The sequence below is a fragment of the Chamaea fasciata genome, unplaced genomic scaffold, assembly GCF_029207755.1.
Source record: "Chamaea fasciata isolate MVZ Bird 193981 ecotype frontalis unplaced genomic scaffold, bChaFas1.0.hap1 SCAF_7, whole genome shotgun sequence".
Lineage (NCBI taxonomy): Eukaryota > Metazoa > Chordata > Aves > Passeriformes > Sylviidae > Chamaea > Chamaea fasciata.
The window spans coordinates 1905209-1932285 of record NW_027094092.1 but is presented as its reverse complement, the minus strand read 5'-3'; the positions used below and the strand labels follow the sequence as shown (position 1 = coordinate 1932285).

The following is a 27077-nucleotide window of genomic DNA, read 5'->3' as shown; positions in this document are numbered from 1 at the left end:
AGTTTCTTTATTCAGCCAAGTCCGAAGAGGAAAGAACCAAATAGCCCGAGGGGAGAGGGACTGTGTAGGGTAACCAGGGGATGGGGTTTCACAACTTGGCCAGTGGGGATAGGAATTGGGAAAGGGACCAACCAGGGAAAGAATCAAAAAAGAACCAATCAGGAGGGGTAAAAAACCAGGAACAAGGGGAATAACCGATAGGGTACAAAACAGTAACATAAAACTCTGAAGGTTCATGGGTTGAAGCATTTTGCTCACCGTGAGCTGCAAGGAAGTCTCCCAAAGGGGCTTGCCAAAGTGAAGTCACTGCTATCTGAGGCAGCCTAGAGGGTGCATCCTCTCCAAGGGAATGAAATTTCTTCTGTGGATGGTCTAAGGGACGCCCACATCTTAGCACTTGTGAGCAAGAACTGCATCTCTCCGTAAACAAGAGGATCTTTTTTTGTGGGACTACATCAAGGTCTGGTTCGGTGAAAAAGCTTTTAAGTTACACTTCTGGCAAAGCCAATATTTGTAATAAGGGGAATTGTGTGGGGCACCGTGTGGGCTGTGTATCTTTGACCCAGTGAGGTGCCAGTGCCCTCCCTCACTCCCGGTGCTGCCGTGCCGTGGTGGCCCCGCGTGTTCCCGGAGGGAGCAGGGCGCGAGCGATGCCGCTGTGCTGTCCCCGCAGCGACTTCGACGCCCTGAACGAGGAGGACGTGGTGAGGAACAACCAGCTGGCCTTCGACGTGGCCGAGCAGGAGTTCGGCATCCCGCCGGTGACCACGGGCAAGGAGCTGGGCTCGGCCGGGGAGCCCGACAAGCTGAGCATGGTGCTGTACCTGTCCAAGTTCTACGAGCTGTTCCGGGGCACTCCGCTGCGGGCAGTAGGTGAGGCACACCTGGGCTTTGGCAGCCCTTCATCCAGGCTGCTGGCGAGCACCGCTCTTGAGCCAGGAGTCTTTTCCCAGCTGAGCCATTCCCTATTGCCATTCTGCAAGAGTTACCTCAGGCTTAACACGGGAAAGGGGGAAAAGCTTGATTGAAGACGAAGGTTTTGTGGGTCTTTGGTGGTTTCAGGGTGTAGGAGCAGCTGGATAACTGCTGCCTGACATCATGAAGGTCATGTATCAAGTTATTGAAGTGATTCCCTTATAGGGATGACTGCACACAGCACGTTCATGCTTGTGTTTCTTTTTTAAAAAAAAAACCACACTACATTGTATGTATTTACTTCTATTTGCCTGTGTCTCTTATATATAATTGCTACCAGCGCTCAACTGGAAAGCTTTGGCTTAGTCAGAATAATTTAAAAACAAATCTAAGTAAATACCCTAAGCAGTTGTTTTTTCAACAGATGCTGCTGAGAAGCAAAATGGAGAAAATAATGATCTTGGTTCACCAAAATCATCGAATTTCATCTTTAATAATTATATCAATTTAACTTTTCCAAGAAAACGAGTACCAAAGGTGAGTTGTGAAACAAGACTTCCCCTGGGAATCTTTTTTTTTTTTTCCTGAAAAGATGAAAATAAACTTTCAGGCTCAGAAATAAGGGGCTTATATATACATGCTATATGCATGAAAATTATGCTGTAATTTTCTGACCCATTTCTACCTGTAAGAAAAAGAGTCCTGTAGCTCTGTATTCCTGGAGTTAAATATCCAGCCATTCTATTATATACCAGTTCAAATGGTCAGTGTTGTGCTAGAGTGTTTATTGATTGGGAGGGAGTGCTGCTTTTTGAAAAAAAGCAGAGATTTGCACCGTTTGTGGATGCTGTCAGGGTTCTGAAGGGAAGCTTTCCAGCTCCTACAGGAGAAACCTGCAACGGTGACAAACAGTGGGCAGGTTGATCAGCAGCTCTGGGATAACAATCTCTTAGTCATGCCCATGTACTTTTCTCTCTTGGTCACTTATTAATGAAAGCTTCCTGACAGGCCCTGTTACGTCCCTGTATGATAAAAAAATCCATGCCCATACGTGCTGTGAGTAAGGACTACAGGGCCTTGAAGCTTTGCAGAGCCCTGAGTTAACACATGTACACATCTACTGCATTTCTCAGTATTTCAATATCCTGCTTTTTAAATTTATTGCTCTCTTGTCTTGTAGAAATGTGATTTCTATTTTTCTCATCTGAAGAATTGCTCCAGAATTTCCAGATACTTCCTACACTGACTTTTGAATATTTTTGATCTGCACACCCAGAATTTTTCAAAACCTGTGGACAGTCAATTGTCCAGTAACTTGAAATATCCTTGTTAGGAAATATTTTTTTTCCTGCCACCCACATGTACAGAAAACTAAGTGACATGGTTCCCAGGTAGCCAAGCGGTGAGAAACCCAACAGGCAGGATAAACTTTGCTTTTTCTTGTGGGTGACTTCTTTAGAAGAAAAACCTTTATCATGACCGCAGTGTTGTTTCTCAATGAGTTGTTTGCAGAAGTAAATAGACTTTTAGCAGAGGGGAGAGCTTTCCATTACTGAGCCTCTGATTAACCTCCTGTCATGAAATAAGCCTTCTGTCATAGCAGGAGCTGGAGTTCTTGGCAGCACATGAAAGCGCGAGGTGATTTGCTTGGAGGGCCCCACTGGTTTCACAGTATGGGGGCTCGTTGGAAATGAGAAGTGGAAGTGGAATTTCCCAAATCAGCCAGGGAAACCAGGCGTTTTGTGCGAGGTTTTGCAGCTCTGTCACGGATGGGCTGTGAAACCAAGCGGGGTGGGTTAGGACTGACTCGGGAGTGCCGTAACCAGCTGGAACTAGCTGGGAAGTGAAGCTCCTTGGAAAGCAACTGCTTGAGTCCAGGGTTTGGCTGTGGCTTCAGTTTTAGGGGTCTTTCCCCTGCAAAAACTGGTGCTGAGCATTATCCGTGTGTGTACATACCAAACGTTCTGTCCAGGCTTTAGGAGAGCAGAGTGCTGCCAGCTGAACTCTCCATGGCATGTGGTTTGTCCTTGGGTTGGGCTGGAGGAGGGATCCTTATCTGGGCACTGGCTGTGGGAGACCAGGAAGCGGAGCCTGGAGCTGGTTGTGGCTGTGGCTGTTCTGGCAGCCTGTGCTGAGCTGGATCATGTTTTCCATTCTCCTCTGAGTGTCAGCCCGGCTGGAGAGGAACTGAGATTTCCTGTGCTCCAGACTAATAAATGAAAGGAGGTGTTTACACAATGCAGGGCGAAGCCCTTTCGGAGTCTTGCTGGGCAATTAAATTGCTTTGTCTTTCACTTCTTTGTCAGCATGTTAATGAGAGTCCTTTATGTCAGATTTCTGAAAGGTAGCATCTTGCTTGCTCCATTCACTCAGGCAAAATCTGCTTTTATGTGGCCCAGGCTATTGTGCAGAATTCATTGTGCTGTTCTCTGTTCACCCTCTCTGGGTAGACAGATGACTGTAGGTAGTGCAAAGCTGGGTAATACCGAGCTGCTGCTTGAAAGACAACGTAGCAAAGCAGACAAAGTAATTGAAATATTGTCATCTGGTCCTTTTGGTGTTTGCCCACAAGCTGTTTGGGATTACTGGTCTTCACTGCGTAATGGTTTATTACAGTCTATACGTAAAAAGGAAGCCTGCATTCCTTGATCTTTCTCTCTTTATTCCTTCTTGGGGTTAAGTTGACTGAGCAGGCGCTAAGTTACAGCGTGGGCAGATGCAAATAGGTGGAATGTAGTTTATTGGTCATAAATTATCACTGTGTAATCAGTCTTTGGGACTGAATGTTATAAGAAGTGATCAAAATTTCCAAGCATTGACTGCTTTTCAAGTTTGTGCAGACTGAGTATGAAGTTTTACTGATTTTTGTCATCTCTAGTTGAGTAAAATAATGAAATATGTGCGTGGCTCAAGCACAAAAGGAGCAATTTGGTTGCTTAAGTATTGTAATGTTCAGCCAGAGTCAGGGAGATGAACCTTATGAGGGAGACAGACCTTTAAGGCAGCCAGTAATTGCTCAAAAAAGGAAGTATGACTGTTCCATGAATTCATGATCTGCAGACAGATGGGTTAAGAGAGATTTGGGGGTTACAGTGGAAGAGTGAGGGGGTTTCTGGATTTTGTTACGTCCCTGGAAAACAGCACAGCCTAGGTGAAAATTCGCAGAAGAACTCATGCTGCAAAACCTTTTTCTTCAAGGACCTGTTAGTGCTTTATGAATTATAAACTCCTCAGTACTGAAGGAGGGGAAGATAAACACCCAAGTTGTAGGGCCTGTGTTCAGCACAGTGCGCTAGCCTGTGTTCTCACACCCTGGAGCCCAGTGAGAGCTCCCAGTCAGGGGCTGTGGGACAGCTTTCGCTGCCCTGATAGCTGCACCAGGAGCAATCCTGCTGAGGATTCAGGGGGTCTGGCAGGGCAGCGAGACCCCCTGATGCTGCTGGCACTGCTCCCCTGTGGGTGCCGGGGGATGGAACTCGTTATCCTGGGAGGAACTGCTGGGGTGGACTTGGGAACTGCTGCAGTAACTCACGGAACTTGTTTTGGCTTTGCCCCTTCAGGCTGAAGGGAAAACAGAAGAAAGCGAGACTAACAAAAGGCGTCGGAAAGGACTCTTCGGTGTCTTTGAGCAGGTTGGTGATCTGTGGTGCCCACCCGTGTCCTGCTCCTTGATGGGCACCAGAGCTGAGGAAGCAGTGGGAGTTGGGGGCCCAAGGTTTGGCCTTTGGAGCTCGGCAGGAGAAAAACCTCGAATTTACTGTGGCGTGCACTAAGGAAGAGCTAAATTAATTTAAATCGTTCGGTAGGGAGTAGAGCATTAAGTAAATTTGCACTAGTTTTTGTTCTGACACAAGAACATTTAAGATACGGGTTTGGTTTTTTTTTCCCCTTTTCCTAACTCAGCTATTTGGACAATTTTTTATTTCAAGAGTTTGCATTGCAGCTTGCTTTCCAGCCCTTCTCTGATTAGTCACCTTTGCGACTCTGCTTTATGAATAGCAGCAGGGATTAACGTTCCCTTTTACTGTACTCTGGGACCCAAGAAAATACTTCTTGGTGACTTTTGCATGCTGCACGTGTCATTTTAGTATACTGCAGGCTGTATTTCCTTTCACCCTTTGCTGATAAGGATGTTATCTCTCTCCTCCTCTCACTTCAGGAATGTTGTAGGAAACCTAAGAAAAAAAACACAGTTTGTTGTTTCCTTGCAGACTTCAGGCTTTCCAAGCCAGGGGACAAACAGTGGGAAAGAACAGAGTGATGGCAGAGAAGGAATGAACCAAAACAAGGTCAAATCAATGGCAACTCAGCTGCTGGCAAAGTTTGAAGAGAATGCTTCAAATACAATTCTGAGGAGACAGGTAGGTCATAGATGAACATGAGAGTCATCTCTGAAATTAAGCTGTAGTCCCTCCTTGTGAAGGTGATTCATATTTCCAAGGGAAGATGGTTCTGTTAGGTGTTTGAAGTGGCTCGTCTCTTTTAATACCTGATGCAAATTAGAGGTATTTCCCTCGATACTTGGTAAACAAATGCAACTCATATGGATTGACCAGTGCTGTAAATATAACGTATTGTTAAGTGTTACAGTGTCTAGAACTAATCTCATGTAAGTCAGCCTGTGGAATTTGTTTTGTTTGGAAGTCTAAGCTGGCTGCATACAGTATTGCAGAAGGCCTGTTGTTGCCCCTGTTTTTCAAATGAAGGATTCTGCATATCCTGTGGAGTCTGTCTTGATGGAAAATCTAGGAAGTCTCAAAAGGAAACCTCATCTTTTTCAAGATGTGTCTGGCTGTCGTTTCCATTCCAAAACTAGGCAGAGTGGAACACGTTTGTGCATCATACAGCGTTTTCATGGTTTGTTGTTAGTGTGACTAGAGGTGTTGTGGAAACAATCCCATGCTGCCAGGGTAGGGGGGAGAAGCTCGAAATCACACTTCAGCCAGAAATAGTTGGAATCAGCGGAGTTTGGATTTGTCACCCGAAAGATCTGAAGGAAGGATGAACAAGGTGTGGGTGTTTTGACAAGGATGGTGGCTTTCTTAATTCTTTGTCCTTGTCTCCGTTTGTTTACTTAAAGAATTGGGTCCTCCAGTAGTGTAGGCTTTATAGATGTCCAGTGACTTTCTCTATCCTTGAACCAAAGTTGTTTGCACGCTACCTGGCTACTTGTCAATGCCCCGAGCTTTCTGTGTGTGGTAAGTGGCCAGAGATTTCCTTGGCCGTGCTGAAGGAAGTTATTCTGATCATAAACTCTGTTAAAAAGTACTGAATGTGTTCAACTTGAAGTATATCTTTGATGGTAGGAGTTGCTAATAAAATGGGTGGGCGGCAGAAATCTGCAAAATCTGTTGTTATTCTTCACAGTAATGCGTCTTTAAAAGCAGCTTTTATTTCTTTCTGCCTCAGAAATTTTTTGAATCCTATTTACTGTCTTCCTTTTTTTTTTTTTTCTCCTTCGCTCCGTCTTTTCAATTTTCAAAATGCTTTACAAGGAGCTAACAGATAGACCAGCCCTGCTCTCCTCTGACGCTCCTGTTAATCCTCGCTTTGCTAAACCTATGGATCCAAGCCTTTTCCCACCTCAACCAAAAAGGCAGGTAGGAAACTCCTGTGGGTGACACCTGGCAAACACGGCGTTTCTCTTACTGCTAGGAACTCGCTGCTGTTGCAGAACTACACAAGATACAAAGCAATATTTGGATGGAATCTGCAGAGTTCACTGACACATTTAGCCGAGAATTTTGAAAGCCACATTAGACGCGTAAGGCTATTTTACACCTGCTTTGGCAGATGAGAAAACTCTCTGAAAGTGTGGAAATACCGTGAAAACATAAGTGCTGATTTCTGCGTTACCACATCTAGGCTCCAGATTGTATGAATGTAATTACACAGCTGCATTTAACATGTGAGAAAACTATAGCAGCATCTGAAAATCTGTGCATGTACTCATTGCTTTGGGCTGTTGTAATGATAAGGCTAAGAGAGAAACCTGGAAAAAATGTCCAAGATAAAAGCTTGGGCACTGAAAGGCTGATATTGGTGCCCAGATGTTTTATTTCTGTAGGTAGAACCTGTGATAAAAATTTCTGCTAGTAGCTCTTTTGCAGCATCACATATATGGGGGAAAATTTTTGACAATGTAGTCTAAATTTTTCTCTTAGTACTTTCACTGAAAGCAATCTCATCTCAAACAGTATTGATGTTCACTTTACATCAGAGTTTTAAATTGAAGTAAACATCCTCTAGTGGCACTTCAAGAGCAGTCTGCAATGAAATGAGATCTGTGTTGCGTGTGGAAATCTGCAGGTCAGGAGCTTTTTTTGTTTGAAAACTCAAATTCAGTGATGTGTTCTGAACTCCTCAGGAAATGCCTTAAATCCGAAATACATTACATACTGATTTGGGTCAGGCTAGATCGAGAACTATGGCCAGAACTACTGTTAAAATCCTCATAAATGCAATTAGATTATAAGCCTAGTTTCAGGCAGGTGTGATGCCAAAAAAACCCAACGCAAAACCTTTGCTGTAAACCCTAGAAGATGTTCTGCACTGCTTCTGTCTGAGATGATTGGCAAAAACTCACAAACAGAGAGAAGGGTGTCAAGGCCTGCACAAGTTGTGTAGGACTGGTTTATTTCAATGCATGTGCACAAGCAGCAGAAGCGCAGTAGAAAGTGTGCAAAGAGTGACGTGAGAACATTTCATTTCCAGTTTATGTGCATGACTGTGCCGCGCTTTCGGAAGCATCCTTAAAAGCTGCATATACTGCATGGTAGTGCAGAAAGCAGAGTTTTGTTCACTTCAAGTGTTTCCCAGTTTCAGGTGGTAGCTAGGAGTGAGCACGAGGTCAGGGAACCCAAACAGTCTTTAAATGGTTCTGCTCATATGGCCAGGAGTGCAAAGACTGTGCACAAAACAGATCCCCAGCCCAGTCTGTCAGAAACCTCTGAAAATCTCGCATCTGCCTGTTCTGCTGCATTTGTACTTTCTGGAGTGCTTGAGCGTCTTCAGCACCTGGAGGAAAAAATGAAACAGGTGACAAGCAACTTCTTTTCCTTTCCTGTCTCTTAACTGCCTGTGATAATCTGTGTACTGTGGTTTTGCTGGCTTGTTCTCTGTTGACTGTAGGTTGTATTAAGACAATAAGAAGTCTTTCTGCAAACTTCTGTGTTCTATTGACAGATGTGGTTTTAACTGAAATCTCTCTCTTTCTTTTCTTGGCTGTCCTTCCCTGGCTGTCACTGCAGAAAAGAGCTCAGACCATAGCAAATAGGGAATTCCATAAAAAGAACATTAAAGAGAAAGCAGCACATCTCGCCTCAATGTTTGGATACATGGAGTTTCCGAAGGTGAATTTTAAGTTTTGCACCTGAAGAACTGCTGAATTGGAAGATGTATAAGAATTCATGAAGGGAAAAAAAAAACCATTGCTGTGGTTTTGGTCTTAATTTCCTTTCATTCTGTGTGGATCTGAAAAGTAATGTGGATTCCACTGAAACTAGTAAAAAGTGTTATTTAAGTATTGCATAGTTTAATTGAGGTAAAACAATGTGAATCATAACGCTAAGCGTAGTACTTCAGCAGGAGAGAAAGGTGTTCCAATAAACTGTCTTGTGCTTAAGCACACACTGCTGGCTCGCAGTTTGTAATCAGTTGGTGAGCAGCGGTACTTGGTGCACTTTGGTTTTTCCCGGATTTCATTATGCTTTCTCCCAGCGCTCTCTTACCTTACTGCCCACTGTGAATATTTCTCTTTAAAAAAACTGGTGCAATAATATAATTTACCATGAAGATGCCGCGATGATTTCTGTGGGTCCTTGCTGTGCAGAGGTAGCGAGAAGAGTAGAACTGTCATTCTTACCTTTCTGGTTTTTTTGATGCATGACTGTGAACTTAACCTGTGTTGATGTCACTGTCTCTTGGATAACTCTCCTGTTTCTGCTCTACACAGAATAAGCTACCTACTAAAGGCTTATCCCATTCTCAGCCCCCAACTCCCTCTTGCCCTCCACCTCATCATTCAGCTGTTGCTGCTTCATCGTCTGTTGGTTCAGCTTCCTCTGCTGTTTCTTCTCAACAGGTACTCTATTAAGAGATTTTTCATGTAAAACCCAAACTTGTAAACTCAAGCTGCTTGAGAAATGGCTTGGATGGAAGGTGCTGGCAGTAGACCTGTTGCATAGGTTGTAATTCACATTTAAATCAAACTTTCTGTTTTTACTGTTGTTAGTTCTGCATGTTTGTAAGAGAAATGTCATCATCAGAAATGGCTCAGGTAAAGGCTGAAGAACAAAGCAAATGGTTAACATTTTTTTTTTTTTAACTTCAATTCTGAAAATTTTGCATTGCTGCTTATTTCAAATGATCTGCTGTTGGATGATACCACAGGCATGCTGAAGAAAGCTTCACGTTATAAAGCAAACTGGATGCTGTGGGGTTGGTTGGTTTTCTTGAGTGGCATTTTTGTTTCTTTCCATAAGAATATCTGTCTGGTCTGCAGGGGAAAACCTGCACAATGATGGTTATTTTAACCACGTCTTAGAATGGACACATCTTGGAATTGTATGAGCATTTACCAATACAGACATTTTTTTGTTTCATTTCGTTTAATTATTTGCAGTTTAAACTTGCTTCTGCGTGTGACTAGCTAGAACACGGTTCTTTATAACAGCAGACCTTATGGAGAGGAAACAGGCATACTCTGATTGAAGGAGATGACACTTGGGTCAGAGATGCTCAGTTCTTACTACTGAGGCTGGTGCTAATGGGCTGTGTTGCAATGACTGCCTGGCTCCCAGTCCCCAGGAAAATACAGGGGACACGGCCCTTCAAGGACACTGCAAGCTCAGCAGGTGCCTCACTGCAGTAATCCCTTAATTCCCTTCAGCTTCTGAGTAATTCCTTTGCCTGGATTTGCCTCTTACTTTTTATGACCCAAGAGGAATAGCATGTGATAGGTTTTAAGCTAAGTCATGGCTTCCAAAAGACTGGGGGCTGATGTTCATCTGATTTGGAGAATTATTGTGACTCCGCGAAGGGAATAAAAAGATAAAACCCAAACCCAAGCTATCTGAAAAGCCCTTTAGAATATGAGAGCTAGGCTTTTAATCATATGGAAAGTCTGTGAGCAATCATTTCATTGGGATTTTACCATCTCTTCTTGGAGAACCTTTGTCCTGAAAAATCTGGGGTTTTTTTCTTTTTTTTTTTTTTTTAGATATTTTAAAAACTGCATTTTGTTTAAAGTGCCCTGACAGCCTTGATGAGTTTGCCTTCGTATTTAAATGGTGTGTCAGTAGTTTGTTGTGGCTTGGTTTCACTCAGGCTGAGTTTGGCTGAAAAGTGCTCTCTCTAGAGATACTGGCAGAATGCAGCGCGGCTGAAGCAAGAAAATCTAGTTCTGTCACCAGCACAGTAAATACATGTTCATCTCACTGGGTAAATATTTGGCTGGTTAAGCAGGACTGCATTTACACTTTGGCACATCTACATGCGTGAGCATCTTGATGCCTGCACACACAGGCATCCATGTGTTGTACAGGCTCAGGGCCTCTTGTACACTGTGCATTTCATAGGTGTAAACGTGGTGCATTTTGTGTGGCATTTTGGAGTATTTTTAAACAGCAGCTCTGGTAATGATTAGGTGATCTTTTACTCCTCCCCTTAGGGGCACACGTGATAATAGAATCTGTCCCTGCCCTTTCACGGTCAAATTGTTGTCCCTGAGTTTTACGATTGCACACAATGTGAAAATTTTATCCCGCTCTATAAAGCACTGACTAAATGTGCATTGCTATGTAAATAAAAATTCAGCACGTGCACAGTGTGCCTTTTCAAGTGATGTTCAACAATAGATTTGGACCTCTCTGCCGTGAATATGTACCAGGAACTGCCTGTGTCTCTGTTAATTCGAGGGGCTTTATGGGTCTCAAAATTTGTATTTCTGGTCTCTGTTCTGAGAATTATCATTAGCTGAGTGTAGACGTCAGTGTCAGAAAGTGTATTGCGATTGATAAACCAACAGGAAGAGCTGCTGTGGGTTGCTGTCAGTGTTCCTGCTTTTTCCCCAGTAGAAAAACAGAAGTTGATAGAAGTGTTTTGAGTTCTGTAAGGCCTCATGATATATGACCTGTAGATATCAGCACCCTCCCATGGTTTTAAACAGCTAGTGCTGTCATTTTAATTTCAGGCGAGTTCTGAGGTTGTTACCAGACATGACATTCCATTGCAGCTGTTGAGTTTTCCTTGGAACAGTGTTAGTTACAGGGACACAGTTATTGAAAAGGGTGGCTATGAAATCATACTGTCTAATTACAGAAACTTGTTATTAGGTCTAAGTCCTACAAGGAACACTTGAAAAGAAGGCTGTGGGACCTTATTGTTTCTTTCAAGACATGCAATGATTACAACTTAGTAAGAATTACCTCCTACGTGTAATATGCCAACAATAATCAAAAGTACCTTCTAGCTTCAATCAGCTGTCAGAATTCACATAGCTAGAATTATGAGTTAGCATTTATTGTGTTACAGGCTGGGCTTTGGTTTGTCCTGTTTTCTGCCCGAGGTTGGATTGACCTTCAGAAAACTCTGTTCGTGTGAGCTTTGCCAGGAGTGAACCCAACACAGCCTGTGCTAAGAACTGGGAAAGTTTTTGCAGTCAGTTTGCTCCCTGCACAGCTTGGACCAAGGACTTCCTTTCAGTGACATGACTCTAATTACCAGCAGTAAGCAGGGCTGGGGCGTTTCCTACACGTAGTAACTTACTACTCAAATGTTGTTTATCTCAGAGGGAAAATATACGTAGCAGCTTGTACCGAAAGTAAATAAATCACCCTCAAAGCAAAATAAGACCAGGAAAATCATTAAGGATATGAAAGAACAAAGGGAAAGCATTGTATGCTTTTGGAGGCAGAGAGCATATTTCCTTTGTTTTATGAGAATGCTACTGAGGCTTACTTGGCTGGCTGTGCAGCTCTGAATAATAACACAGGGAAATAAATACAGAAGGCAGCTTTCTCTTTCCTTGGTATTAACCACCCTGGTCAACCTGCTGAAAAGCAGCGCGCCACTGACAGCTCAGCAGTCTGAGGAAATCACAAACGCTTGGGCTTTTTAAGTGTTGTTCCCTGAAATTCACTGTGTAAGGTCACCCTTTAGGATTCCCGTTCAGCAAAGGCTTTAAAGCTGCTGGCACAAAGCTGCCTGAACTGTGAGCAGGAGCCTGTTCCACGCAGACAGTGGCCCCAGCGTCGCAAAGCTCTCTGTGGCTTCAGTACGGCAGTGGCCTCAGGGGCACCAAGGACATTCTCTGCGTGTCTCTGAGGGTGGCAGGTGCCCTTGGGGCTGCCCTGGTGGGTCCTCATCCTGTCCTGATGTTTCTGGTTGGTGACTGAGTGGCACTTGAAGGGAACACAACAGAATAGTTCTGTCGGAAGGGGTGCACAACCAACATCTCTTGCCTGACCACGTCAGGGCTGACCAAAAGTTGGAGCGTGGTTTTAAGGGCATTGTTGCTAAATTGAATTGAAATCCCCTTTTGCTTTTACTTGGAATGTGAATCCACGTTCATTACAGGAACACTTCCTTTTAATAACATTTTTGAAGTGTGCGTAAACATGCAATTTTCTTGTTTTGACTGCTTTAATGTTGGCATAGGTTGTCCCAATGGGTGGAGAACAGAAATCAGCCAACGTGATGAATTTCAAGGTGTAGTTCAGGCTCAAGGATACTTTCCCTGAAATTCAACTACTCGCACTTTAAGCACAGCCTTGTTATTTAACTGATTGCTCCAGTGTTTATCAAGTCCAAGGAAAACTTTCTGCTTCAGCTGACTTTGAACACTTACTTTTACCACGGAGCTTGTGGACAGGAACTTGTACGTGGCCCAGGAATTGTTCAGCATATTCAGCAGTGCAGGATTTGGGGAGGAAGATTTTTTTATTCCATGTTCTTAAACAGATCAAAGGAATGTCCTTTTCCTGTAGTAGCAAGTAGCACTTCTTGCAGTTTATAATTTGGTGTGCTGCTTGGGACAGCATTGTCGTATGTAAGCAGAAGTAAACTTTGCTGTTGTTACCCACAAGTTGTCCAGATGTTGAATAATATTTTAAAGTCTCTTTATATTAAACAAAACCAAACAGGAGAGAAATTTGGCCCTTGAATGTCCTTTTTAGACTTAATGCATATATTTTGTACCTGCCTGGGTATCAAGTTAATTATGAGATAACTTGCAAAAGATAAGGGGAGCTGTAACGGGTTGGACATTTTCCCTTGAATTTTTTATCCATAATAATTTTTGAAAATGCATCCACAGTGCGCTGTAAGTGTTTCTAAACTCGATAGAAAATGCTTTAAAATTGTTATGAGGTCTTCTGAATACCGTTGCATTTATATTTTTTCTCCTTGCTTCATGGTAACTTTCTGGTATTTTAAAACCTTCAATTAGCAAGACTTGAAAATCATTTCACTGAGAAGAGGGGGGGACTTCCTTGAGATCTGGGCACTCTGAGAGGCAAATGGAGTGTTGGATAGTATCTGTCCTTATGGAAAAAACAATGCCCTGACTTGAGAAGCAGAGTACCAGGCCCCTGGCTGGAGCAGGATGGATCCTTGCTGCGTTTGCTACCAGAGAGGTTGTGGGATCTTACACTGACCAGAAAGCTAAAATCCCAGTCGCGACGGGAAATGTGATTTAGGGTAGAAAATGTTTCTGTAAACCTGTGAAGTCTTTCCTGTCTTTTTTCCAGGACCGGAGTGCCCACCTCCTTGCTCCCACTAGCCCAGTCACACACACACACACACACACACTTTTCCCCTTCTCCAGTCTCCAGGCAGGTGTTTTGGCAGGGAAGCACGGACCGTGCAGCCGTCAGTCCGTCTGCTGTGCCTTTGGAGCCACAGCCTAAGCAGCTGCTGGCTCCTTGCAGGCCTGATTGGTACATTTGGTTAAAAACAGCCTAGCTTTGGTGGCTGCAGCAGTGTGATGAAGCAGATTAAAGGAGATGTTTCCCCCTCACGAGCGTGGTTTCTCCGGTTTTCCCTGGCATTACGATGGGGAGAGGGCGAATGGTCGCCCTGCGAGCACCGACAAAGCAGGTCTGTGTGGGACTTGGCTCACACGTTTTCCTAGAATGTTCCCTGAAATGTCAGAGTTTTAGGGAGTGTTAATGTGGAGTTCAGTCCCGCCCCCGTTCTGAAATGTAACAACCAAGTCCCAGAGAAGTTGAAGTGAACAATAGGAGGTTTTTTTAATGTCAGAATGTCCAGCTCAGATGGCCAAGCAGTGGCTCCCAGCTCAGCTTTTCATGGACACAGCAGGGAGCCTTGAGGGGAAGCATTTGCTCCCATCAGGAACTTCTCAGTCATCCTCAGGGAAAAGTCTGTGGGCTGCACAGAAGCCTTCTGTGGCCCCAGCTGGACCGTGCTGGTCACGCATGAACATGCTTGTGCGCTGCTGGACTTTCCCTCTGCTCTTTCTCCTGCCTCCCCGTATCGATGTTTGCATGTGTCCAAATCATTCTTGTCCTTTTTTGTCTTTAAATTCTCTTTCAAGGGTCACTAAAGCTCTTCCTTCTATTCTTCATCTTCTCCCCTTTTCCTGATTAGACGACTGTAGGAAAGGTCTCACGTGCAATTGGAGCTGTGGCTGAAGTTCTTGTAAATCTGTATGTGAATGATCACAGGCCCAAGCCACAGCTTGAACTGGTAAGACTAAAACCCACAAAGAAACAGTAACTCAAGAGTAGTGTTCCCAGAATGCCATCCTGACTTAAGACCTCAGTTGTGGAGCACTTGAAGCCTTATGAAAAGTCCAGTTATTAAAGAATCAAGTGCACATTGGCAGAATATGCTGATGGAAATGTTGCTCGCCCTGTTTTTATATTTCATGTTTTATATTTCTGTTACTTGACTGTGTGAATTAAAACTTCAGGAGGCTTTTATTAAGTGCAATTACTGCAGAATTAGTAACAGAAGGCAATTATTACTCAGGGTGGCTTCTAAAGAAAGCTTTGTGCAGTACATGCTTATGCAGTTATTTTTAACACACGAGTGCTGAATCACCGTGCCTCCTTTTGAAGAGGGCTGTTTCTCGACTCTGACACTGTTCTGTGTTGAATTCAGAAGCGGTCTCTGGACAGAGCTGCAGGTTCTTGCCCCACTCCTCACTCTCCATCTGCTGCCTCCACTGCTCAGAGCTGTCAGGTACTGGGAAGCCAAGTAAGGTGTTGTGTTGTGGTGATGACACTTTACTTACCAGCCGGCACTAAACTGAGTGGTTTCAGCTTCAGTGTAACTCTCTGATCTATTAACACCATGGTTTTTAAGAACACATCTGTGTGGTTTTCCGTTTGCATGGTTGTTTGTTTGGAAAGGTTCGTGCTCTGAAAGGATCCATCAGAGCAAAACGGATTGCTAATGGCAGGTCTGGAATAGAAGTCTCAACTTTTAAGCACAAGACTACGTGACAAGGACAGCAGTGAGTTCTACTTAACATTAAAAAATGGCTCCAAGGCTGCCTGTTGCTGGCAAATGAAAGATGAGTTGTGTGGACTGTGTGCTGCTGTCTGAATGTGCCTTGGACTTTTCCTCCTCCATCCCATGTGCGGTCCCTCTCCTGCGGCAGCAGGGATGGTGGAAGGGGAGGGAGGTGACGGTGGATGTGGCAGGCACAGCGCACTCACCTGTACCGACCTGTAACCAACCATAATACAGTAATGCAGAGCAGCCTCCTCAGACCTGCCTCTAATAAGAGAAGGGAAGTCCAGTGGCATCTAATCAATTTCTCCTTCACTTTCCTGTACCTTTTGCATGTGTATCTAAGAGGGGGTGAGATTCGTGGCAATTAAAGAATGTTAATTACCAGCCTAATTTCAACAGACTTTCAAAATAGCTTCACGTTGTTAATATGGATTGTGTTTTGAATGTGTTGGAAGTGTTCTGAATGTGCATGGTAGGAAACAAAGTGATTTTTAAAGCTCACCAAGCCCCAGGTTGGGCTGTAGTCTTGGGAGGATCACCGCTGGGAGGGGAGGGTGGTTCAGGCAGCAGCATTGAAGACTGCTTTTCCTCCTGGACCTTTAAGCACAAGCCTGCATTTTCCTCCAGAGTGAGTCTGAAGTGAGTCTTCAGGGTGTTTTTTTGCTTGGCTGCCCATGCAAGTCTGCTGTTTGAGGCTGGTGAGGTGTGCCTTCACCTCCTGAGAGAGAGACGAGCCCCTGAGCCGGGGCGGTGCAGGGTGATGAGGGAGCACTCGGGGATGATGCTGCTCTTGGACCTGAGTGATCAAAATGTTGGTGAACTCCCAGAGGAAAACTGGATGCAAGTCCAGCATCAAAGTCACCCCTTTAAAGTCCTTGTGATGTCTGATTTATTAATTGCTGCATAAACCTACAGAATTGCAATAATTTGTAATAAAAAAGCTGACTGATGCTGACTGTAATTTTGCTTGGAGAGCTTCAAGCAGCTGCCCCCTTCATAAGGAAACCTATCTGTGTGTGGAGCCACAGCTTTATGTTCTGGTTTTTATCTTTGAACAGGGTTCTCTGCGAAAAGAATTCCCCAAGTCCATCGGGGGGAGTGACATTTGTTATTTCTGCAAGAAACGGGTCTATGTCATGGAGCGGCTGAGTGCAGAAGGCCACTTCTTTCACAGGGAGTGCTTCAAGTGTGAAATATGTTCTACAACACTCCGCTTAGGAATTTATGCCTTTGATGTTGAAGAAGGTAATGCAGGAGGTTTTTAGGAGTATTTTGAAATGTCTGAGTATTGGTGCTTTTAGTGGAACTTGGGAGAAAGATCTGGCCCGGTAGCACGGTCAGGAGGAGGTCTGCCAGACGTGCTGTTTGTGTCCCTGCTGATCTTTGAGTCCTTCTACTTGCAGTCCTAGTCTTTCAAAAGAGTTGAGTTATGGTAGAGCTGAGCTTTAAATGAAGAAATCCTCAGTGGAAAATAAGTTGAGTGACCAAAATGCACTTTGTCGTATCACAGGTCAAAGTGAGGCGGGGGAAAAAAGGGGTTTCTCCAATAATATAGTGTTATCCTTATCTCCGTTTAAAACTGGCCATTAAATAATGTAATCTATGAGGACAAGCCATAATAGTGGCAGATTTACATGGATGCAGGGAATGTAGGTTATTTCTTTTAAGATGTTATGGTCAGGAGTTGAAAGAAGTAGGACCGGCCAAGCACAGTGTAATTTATTCCAGGCTCTAGGCTGCTGTAGAACAAGAGGTTCAGATCTTGGGTGCATCAACGCACCTAAATCCTGGGGTTTTCCTTCTTTTTTTTCTTTTCTTTTTAGTTTGGAATGGAATTATCAAACTGAATCAAAATTCCTTTGCCCTTTCCAAAGCATTTGAGTAGGTCAGAGTATTAAGCTTTTCCTGCTTGATGTCTTGTGTTGGTTTGTGACTTTGTTTTTATGGGATGTTGTTTTTTTGCTGTTTATAAATCTCTTATACCTGAGAGGTAGATAAAATGACCTTGTGTTATTGAACTAATGTGCAAATCTATAAAAGAAACCTGTTCAGAGCTGTTAATCAGAGTCACTACCAGGTTTCCCATTCCTTTTGCTGCCCAGCTGTTCATTTTTCTGGTTTTGTTTTGTTTTGTTTAACAGATGCAACAGTGATTTTTCAGTCCATGTATGTATAGATATCATATTCTATAACTGACTTTTCCCTCTCGTAGGTAAATTTTACTGTAAGCCTCATTTTACGCACTGCAAAATCAGTACAAAACACAGAAAGAGAAGGGCAACAATACAGATCCATGGAAAGGTATGGAGTGATTATATTGCCAATGCAATGTTGAGGCAGCTTTTTCTGGGGTCGGATGCAGTACCTGTGTGTGTGTGTGTGTGTGGATGTTTTCTACCTCATGTGCAGTGAAATCAGTGCTGAAATACTTGATACTCTGGGTTCTGTGAGTTTGGTGTATTTACGATCTGGTTCTCAACAGAATTTCGCTTTTCTGTGCAAAGTGAAGTTGAACTTAAGAGCAACTAGAAATGAAAATGTACATAAGGCCTTGGAGACAGTAGCAGAAACTGGGCTTACACACTTCAGAAGAGTATTTAACACTTTTTCATTTTTTTTAATGCTTTTTCCAAGGAGGCGATAGACGCGTGGAAGAAAGTGGAAGCCAACCCCACTGAGATCGCCACGGAAAGCACTTTGTCCACTGCTAGCAGTCCAGAGGACAGGTCCCCAGGTATCCTGACTTCCTTCTTACGGGGCGCGCTAAGCTGGCCCCTGCGGGTGACCAGGGATCTGCTTGACATTCCCAGCCGCCTGTCTAACTGGATGCATGGTTTCCTGCACGCTACCCACCTCCATTTCAGGGACAATGCATATAACTATACCTACCTGTACGAACTCCTGAGCCTTGGGGTGCCACTCCTCTGCGCTCTCCTAGAGGTACTCACTCACATGTACCGGGAAGCAGAGCTGTCACTTGAAAACGTGCTTGAGTGGGTGAAAAGATTCTGTAGGGTTTGAATCCTGCTGCGTGTCTTGCTCAGTTGGTGCCTTTCAGATTTTCAAAGGTAACAGCCTGGCTGTTTTCTCGAGGGGGGATTTTTGGTTTGGAGGGTTTTGGTTTAGCCTTTCGTGCCATTTCACGCGTGACTTCATTGAACGGTGGATTCCGTCTGATAGAAGCGAGGTACAAGCGAAATTTTCAACATACGATGTACTGTATGTTCGAGCATGAAGGACAGTGTCCAAACACATTTCCAGAACATGGAGTCAGATGAAGGATATTTTCTAGATCATTTCCCTCCCGTTTTATTCTGTGATCAGACCATGGGAGAAGATGGTACAATTTGAAACCGTTTTTCTCCCTGCCCACTCTCCCCAGCTTTTTTTTTTTTTTTTTTGCTTTTTTTCAGTTAGACCGAGAAAGATTGTATGTTCTTTCAGGCGTATTTCTGACAAACGGCTGGGTTTTGAAACCTGAGTATGGCACGTAGCTTTATTTTTTGTTTTCTTGCTTTCATCTTTGCTCTGGGTTATGAAGTTTGTTACCTGCATGAATATGTTTCCAAAAAAATCATGTACATAATTCACATTGCTCCTAATCATGCCTTTTACATTGCATTACGTGTGATGGATACCTTCTGTTGATAGTAGGTATTATCTGTTCTACTAATTTATATGAAGTTTTTCAATAAATTTGGAGAGCAAATGATAGTTGAGTGAAGGCTTGATTAAAATTTTAAGTCAAAGGAACTGGTAGAGAGAAGTAGACCAGACAATCCTCAAGTCAAGGCTTCCTAACTTGGTGGCTGCTACGAGGAATATCAATTTATGGAGCACTCCTGTGTGCCTCTGAGCAGGCACTGCTCCCAGTGTCTTTTGGAATTTTTTAAAAATACAGGTTTAGAACAAACTTCAAAAGCCTATAAATGTATTCTTAGGCAATAACTTCTTACTCTGGTAGTTCATTTCAACGTGTGCAGCTGGTGGCAGAAAGGTGAAAATCTATTATCTGGAGCAGCAGATGAGTAAATTTCTTTCAGATGTCCCTCAACAAGGTCTACCTTAATCAGAAGGTCTACCTTAATCTATTAAACAGCAAGGACACAGTGACATCCCAATGCTCATTACTTTCAGCCTAGTTAGCCAGCGAGGTAAGCATGCTCCCTGCCTTTCAAGTACTCATTTGTATTCGGAAGTTCACCAGGAAATAGGTAAATCCTAAAACATGGCAGTATGTGTAGCGTAAAATGAAAAGCAGATGTAGCATTTATTTGCAGCCAGAAGAATTTGATGTAAACAATAGGAAATACTGTTGCGTTCAGTTAGTACCAAAATCGAGGATCACCTGCCAGTGGGTCTCAAATGACTGTGCTGCCTATGGGCTGGCAGGTCTTGGTGTTTGTTGTTTTGTTTTGATTGATTTGATTTGATATAACGTGGGAAAAGATGATTCGAATTGTTTTGCCTCTTAGGTATGAAAAGGAAATGTGTCTGCTGTTTAAAATAAATTACAAACTGGATCTTTCTTCTAGATAGTTTGACTTTCTTTAAACTACGAGGATGGGCTTTTCACATTTTAGAGTGGTTATGTATTTCGGGAGGAAAATTGTTATTTTTATCCACAGAACTTGAAAAAGTGCTTGAAGAAAATCATTAGATATAAGGTAGCATTCCTTTGACATAAATTACCATTAATGCTCAAACATGTATTTAGCCAAACTTTGCTACAATATTGAGTGGACACAGCAATAATTGCACTTACATGGTGGCCATCTGTATGCATGTAACGTATCTGTACCTTTCTTACAGCACTTAAAAAATCTGACTTGGAAAAACTGTATTATTTTTAATCATTTGGTAATGATAGTAACTGTTTCACCCTAAAAAGGAGACAGTCTGCCCTGCAGACACTGGGGCAAAACAGCAAACTGCTGAGTGATCAAGCTTCCAAATTTGGGCTGCCATCAATTTTGGTTTCAGTTTGTCAATAGGAGAGTCTTTAGGAAAACTTCTTCCTAAAGTTTTCTCCTGCTGTTTACTACAGCAGAGCGAGCATAATGGTAAATGTAGAGGAAATGGTGATGTAGTAAGAAATTTGGAGATCTCTGGCCAATGAACTTAAACCAAATGAATCTTACTAGTAGAAAGTGTAAAAATAAGATTAAAAAAAAAAAATTAAAACATGGTATTGGTTTTATACAGATTTGTATAATGGGGCATAAATTCCTACATTTCCACCACAGAATTCAGGAACTTGCATAATGAAAATGTTTTCCCGAGGAATCTTAATTGCCATGCACATTCCACTGGGATTTTGCAGATGATTCTGTTGGGAGGGTTATTTTCTTGGTGTCACTCCACTTGGTCAATTTTTTGATTTCTTCGTCTTACTGTTCTGCTAGTAATACTCATACCTGCTTGTCCTCATTGGTAATTGAATGAAAAAAAAAAAAAAAAGGCAGTTTCATTTTGACCAGTTATTCTTTGTACCTGTGTGATCTTCCTGATGCTTTCCTACGTAACCAAGTGAAGTTCTGTGTTTTCTTCCCTGCTGTCTTCTCTGCCAATCTCCCTCATTGCTTTTAGTCCAATTCAACATTCCGGTGCTGCACCCGCTCACTGGCTGAAGCCTTTCTGCTCTCAGGTGATTTTTTTTTTTTTCCAGTTCCAAAATTACGTGACTAACCCTGTTGTTAGACAGCGTTTCGTTGTGTGTTTTGGTGTGTTGTTTTTTTTTTTTTTTTAACTGTTGGAGCAATCTGTGTGTCTGGTATATTAATGGAGCTTTGGCATGATGATTTAACCTGTTGCTGAGTTCACAGTTTTCTAGAAAAGGTAATGTCTGTGCTCTTTGTAAGGAATGTTTTTCTCTCTGTGTCCGTGCATGTGCGCTTCCCTGTGCCTTTAAGGTAAGTTAGGGCAAGTAAAGGGTTTCTTGAAAGAGCTTGTTAAAGCCTTATTTCTTTCAAAGAACTGAAGGAAAGATTTAAAATAAAGTCAGGGTGTGATTACCCAGCTGATTCTCGGGGTAAACATGAGAACCTATTTGCATCAAGCTCACACACCCCGCGAGCAAGCAGTGTCTGAGCACTTCCCTGCTTTCCTAGTGGAAAAGTGTGGTATAAAAGGTTCTGTACAAAAAGTAGCCAAAACTGTGCAAATTCAAGTCTTCCACCCCAAGTGACATCGTAGGCAGGCCTGAAAGTGCATGTGGTTCTCAGGCTGAGCCATCAAGATGCCAAGTTGCAGGGTGCTTTGGTTGGAGCGGTTTTATCACCTGGGCCTCGTTTGGCCCTCTGAGGAATGGGTTTGTCTTGCTGCACGAAACGTTGCCACCCCTCTCCACGACCACCTCCCACCGTGATTTTGTAGGTATTTTTCACCTAAGTTCCAGTTTGTATAAATCACAGGGTGACAGTCTAGAAGGGGAAGCGAATCCCCGCAAGAGCCAAGGGCTCAGGCTGACCAGCAAGTGCACTGACACGTTCATAACCCGGCTGTCCCTGCCGAGGATCCCTCTCGAAGGGAAGGGCCTTTGGGAATTATCTTAGGAGCAGTTTTAGGAGGGGCCGGACATCCTCTGCCATTTGTCCCGTTTCACACGGCTCAGGCAGGGATGTGGAAGGCAGCAGGGCCCAGAGCCCCTTGCTCCTTGTCTTGCTGGTCTGTCCGTTTGCATGACTCAGCCAGTCGTATTTATTTGTGTGGGTATCCTAAAATGACTTGATGGCTCTGAGAGTCCCCACGCTGTGCCCACGCAGAGTCTCTCCATTTCAAGCATCACTTCCTGCACAAATGGCTGGGATGTGACTCCCAGTGTATTTCAGGGCTGCAGTGTGTTGTTACAAAGCTCAGCATGCTTTATTGTGAAGGTCATGACATAAAGGTCTGCCATTTCAAACCACTTCCTATTGCTGTGTTTTTTACTCTCTGTTGCAGAGTCTTCCTTGCTCTTCCTGCCCAGTGAGGATTCTGTCCTTCTCCTCCTAAATCTTCTGTCTTCATTTAACTTTATAATCTTAACTGAATATTTTTATTAAATAGTTTTTAACTCTGTATTTAAATTTTCACATGGAAATTCTGTATTTTGCACACGGTGAAAATTGTTCTAGCTTTATTTATGATATCTGCTGTAAACAAAAATAAATGTAGTTCTTTATAAGTCTCCTTGTTTCATCTCTTCCTTTTTATAAAAAATTTCCTGGGTACAGAGACTTGGTAGTGACTTCACGCTGGTTTTGCACCTTCCTCTTGTGGTGGATGCTGTGGTGTTACCCTGCTGGTGGCCTGAGCCGGAGGCCCTGGAGTGTCCCTGTGGTGGTGTCATTGCATGTGTGTCCCTTGTGGAAGGGATGCACATCAAGGTCCCTGGGGAGCTGTCCCCTCGCTGCAGATCCAGGGTGACTGGTGCTGGGATTTACCCTTCCTGGGGATGAGGAGCTGGTGCTGGTGGGCATGGGGCATACACAAACAGCACCGCCCTCCTCTCTTTGGCCTCTGCCACCTTTCCTTGCACTGTTGTTTTACATATTAACACGTGGCATAAAGGTGATAAGCTAATGCCTTTGGATTTTATGTTCAGGAAAAGCAGGTAATAACCCAGGATAAATCTTTGCCTTTGCTACACACTCTGGACCGCTATTCCCAGTACCTTCTGGACCCCTGGAAGCTGCAGCTCATGGTGACTCAGTGCCTGTTAACAGTGTGCCTTGCTTTATTTAATTGTTTGGGGTTTTTTAAATTTTAATTTTTGGATTTTAACCTGGTGGTGGAATTCTTTTTAAACAGCAAGTTCTCCAAAAAAGCTTTCCTAAGTCTTCTGCCCCTTCATTTTCTTTCTTTTGCTTACTCTGCATTCTTAAGCTATAATCTCTTCCTTTGCATTTCAAGGAAAAAAAAAATCCCAATTCCACAAAGAATAGTCTCAACAGTTTAACGAAAAGATTGTGTTTGGGGTTTTTTTTGTTTGTTTTTTTTTTTTTTTAGTGAATTAAAACTGAGCCTCACTGGGCTTGTTTGAATGACAGAAATGATTTTTTTCTCTAAATTGTTGCTAAAGACAACATTGCCAAAGAAGAGCAAATGTTGTTCTCAATGAACTATTCCGTCTTCCCCACCAAAGGAAAAACCACCAGGCGCAGTTAAAAGTTTGCTGTCCGAGGGGGAGATTGATATCCATGATGACAACATGGGGCAACAAATACCACTGAGGACAATACTTGGCACTTAATTGTAACAGACAAAGCAATTCGGGTAAAACTGAATTTACTCTTCACACAGTTTACAGCTTTAGGCAGAGGCAGTGGCAGGGAAACATCAGAGGAGATTTTTTTGTCTGCAGAAGGTGATGATTTGTTTGGTACTGAAGTGTTGGGCGGCATCGGATGTTCATTCTGTTCTCATTCCTGCTAAAATATCAGTGCAGTAACTTGGAATTGGGGTAATGTTAGAGTCTGGATTTATTTCTCCCAGAGATGGAGAAGGCCCAAGCAGTCACATCACTAGCCAATGCTGTCAGCAGAGGGATTTTACCTTGCAGCAGACAGCCCATGCACTCGTGGACAAGGCAGGGCACAGTGTATGGATGAGAAATCAAACAGACAAAATGATCGGCGTGAGAAGAGGAAGTTTGTCTTAGTTCCCTCAGCCTTGGTCAAAATTATTACACAATAAAACCACGTGTTCCCTGTTTTGCTGCTGGTAGTGCTGCTGAAGGGAGAGCCTGGTGGGTTAAGGTCTGTGTGAATTTAACAAGCTGGTTTGGGACTCCTTATGAAGTGCAGGAAAAGAGGAAAAAAAAACTTGCCAAAATTGCACTTAAGAAGGGCAGGGAAAGGGATCAAAGCATGCCCAATTAATCCCCACTGAAATCTTGAAATCAGAGAACGAAGTCTAGCAAACGCCCTGGAAAGGAGATATGATCAAATAAAACCCAATTGAAAAAACACAGAAAATTTGGAAATGGAGTGATTACAACCAAATGGACTGAGATGAAACGAGGGGCAGAGAAAAGAACCAAAACTTGCCAAAATTACTCCAATTCAAATCCTGAAATCAGGGAAGAAATGTAAGTAAAGAGAGGAGAAGAAACTACAGAAATGAAATCTTAAGAAGGGAAAAAAAAATCAGAAAGCAAGCAAAAACAATAAAAGTGAATGAGATGACAGGAAGTGTGAGCAGGAGACCTGGATCTTCCTCTTGCTCTGCTCTGGAGTTCTCTCCAGAGGCTGGGTGCTCCCAGCTCCAGGGATGTCAGCAGTGCCCCCGAAGCTGGGATGGTGTGTCCCTTTGCAGAGCTGCAGTTTAAACGAGAGGGAGGCAGGCTGCTCCTCTGGGCTCACCCTGCCCTGGGACTGGGTGCCTCCCCAAAACCTCTGGTTTCGGAGCAGGGGACGACACCAGCGCCTCTTTGCGCAGGTAATGCCCTCTAAGACCTGATATCACAGCTGCCATTCCAGCGTGAAAAGGGCAGAGGTGATGCCGGCAGGCTCAGGAGCTGCTCTCTTTCCTCCTCTTTGCACAGCTTCAAGTGGGTTCTGAACTTGTCTGTTGCCACAAGGGCCATTTGGATTGAAAAGGAGTACAGAGACGTGCCCATTTTCTTTATTAAAGTTCTTCTTTTTTTTTTCTTTTTTTTTTTTTTTTTTTTTGAAATGCCAGGCTAACCTTTCATTCTCAAAGCCAGGCAGCATTAACTGCCTAGGTGTCTGTTAATGAAAGTCAAACATGTCAGCATTCACTAAAAGTAACCCACCTTTATTGTAATTATGCTAAGCCTTTAAAATTAAAAAAGGTCTTGCAGGTTTTAAACATACTTGATTTGAATAGGAGAAAACAGACAAAACTTCTTAAAATTGCTGAAATTCAAACACCAGCCTTTCATTAACTCTACCAAGAAGGGTAATTTCTGTTCCTCTGAGTTTCTTCTAAATTGCTACAGCTGTAAAATGCCGGTGAAAGTTGCTTCTGTGTGTCTTCAACCTCAAGAAAAGACTATGGTTTGCATTTTTCCACAGCATTATGGCAATTAGTTACTATAATTGGCGTTAATTCACTTCATGGCTCGCTCATTCCTCACATTCCAATCAAAACATTGAGTTTCGAAATGCACTGACTTTTGCAATAATATTTGTGTTTTCGAAGACGTGACATGTTTGCAGATGACTTGATTTTTTATTTGTCTGAAAGATCATGTCACTGAAGAGAAGACGTTTATGTATTAATGCCTGAAGCAAGTATATGTGTTAGTCATGTAAGTTTTTCCCCAAGTCTCTTTCCTTTTCTTCATGAACTGTGCTCACATAAGAAGAAGGGAGGCTTTAATCTCATCAGGTGGTGGGCTCCAAACTTGTTTGAAATGGATGGAACTTCTGAAATGTTTTTTTGAAGTGTGCAATGATGAAATTTCCGTGTTGCTATAGTATTGAATTTGCCCATTCAGCGTTTGTTCTGCAGGTATTCATTCATTCATTCACTCACATCTTTGTTTCAAGGAGTTTGGTGTTTTGAATCTGTATCCAAAAGCACTATTTTGACAGACACTGGAAACTGGGAATATTGTTGCTGCACTCCAAATTCATAATTAATGCTTGCCTTAATATACCAGACTAAGACAGATTGCTCTAATTAAATACACATTTACTCTAAAATTATAGAAGTGGTGTGCTATCATAGCAGGTTTTATTCAAGATTCAGTTTTTCCTAAAGACACATATTCAGTATATTTAATAGGTTTCCTCTAAGTTCCTTTTTTTTCCTCCTTTTTCTCTCTGTTAATTTTTGTTCAGTTTGTGTTAGTACAAAAACGTGCACTGTCCCTTCAGATGCATTTAAAAATCATGGGGCTCTCTGACAGGCTTCGAGAGCTTCAAATTCCCTTGTTATATGTTGTGCCAGAATTCAGAATGTTTGTTTACGAAGTAAGTTTTGGAAACTTGGAAGAAGTGCTTTGGTGCTGAAGAACTTGTGTAGGTGCTTGCGTGGGCTCCCAGGAGAGTGGGAGGAGATGGTCTTCCGGCTGGGGGGCAGGAAGAGAGGGCTCATCCCTGCATCAGGGATGGAGAAGAGGTGGCAGGAAAGCCTCTGTAGGAAGTGGTGGTTGGAAGCCAGGCAGGTGATCTGGTCCCACTGCCCCAGGAAGCTCAGTGTCACCCCGTGGGTAATGGGAGCAGCAGTTCCCTTTACTCTTTGCCATGGGTTAGCCACAACAAAGTGGAAATTGCTTTTGTTGCAAGTGTGAAGCAAGCGTGAGGAAAAAGAAGGGGAGATGTGGCAAGAACTGAAATTCATGAAATGTCAGCCATCATACCTTTTGTAGGAATCCTTCTCTGAGGGCAAAGCCCTGCCTGTTGGCGTCCCGGGTGAGATGAAAAGTCGAAGGTGGGACGGGACGCCAGTTTGGGAATGCTGCTGGAAGCCCGCTAGCCTCCCAAAGCAGATCTGTGGGACACCTCAGTGGGATGTCTTCAGTTTCCAGCTCTGACACAGGCAGTGCTCCCGTGCAGCCTTGTGTGTTTGGAGCTCAGGTTGCAGCTGAAGCTCTGACAGGTCTGAGCTTGGGTTTCACTGCTGTGGGCTGCTGAGCCCTGCGTTTCAGCAACACCAAGGTCTAACCAAGCTGGAGGTGTTTCCCCATTCCCTGTGGGCTGTGCTTCCCTGGAGAGAGCTTCCTGCTCGGC

General features: G+C 43.4%; 1 protein-coding gene across 5 annotated transcripts in view; it reads left to right on the top strand.

The window, feature by feature from the left end:
• Window positions 1-27077, top strand: part of MICAL2 (microtubule associated monooxygenase, calponin and LIM domain containing 2) — a 116955-nt gene that overhangs the window by 51281 nt on the left and 38597 nt on the right. The window contains exons 13-26 of one of the 5 annotated variants that reach the window (XM_066187205.1): window positions 674-873; window positions 1340-1452; window positions 4476-4547; window positions 5127-5276; window positions 6411-6515; window positions 7735-7953; window positions 8166-8267; window positions 8870-8998; window positions 14524-14622; window positions 15040-15120; window positions 16455-16641; window positions 17609-17697; window positions 18031-18130; window positions 20986-22551. In XM_066187205.1, the coding sequence (XP_066043302.1) occupies window positions 674-873; window positions 1340-1452; window positions 4476-4547; window positions 5127-5276; window positions 6411-6515; window positions 7735-7953; window positions 8166-8267; window positions 8870-8998; window positions 14524-14622; window positions 15040-15120; window positions 16455-16641; window positions 17609-17697; window positions 18031-18130; window positions 20986-21026 (1687 nt within the window). In that variant the 3' untranslated portion in view covers window positions 21027-22551. Of the gene's footprint in view, window positions 1-673; window positions 874-1339; window positions 1453-4475; window positions 4548-5126; window positions 5277-6410; window positions 6516-7734; window positions 7954-8165; window positions 8268-8869; window positions 8999-14523; window positions 14623-15039; window positions 15121-16454; window positions 16642-17608; window positions 17698-18030; window positions 19524-20985; window positions 22552-27077 lie in introns of those variants that run through there. The other 4 variants (XM_066187202.1, XM_066187203.1, XM_066187204.1 and 1 more) reach the window with 4 other exon arrangements.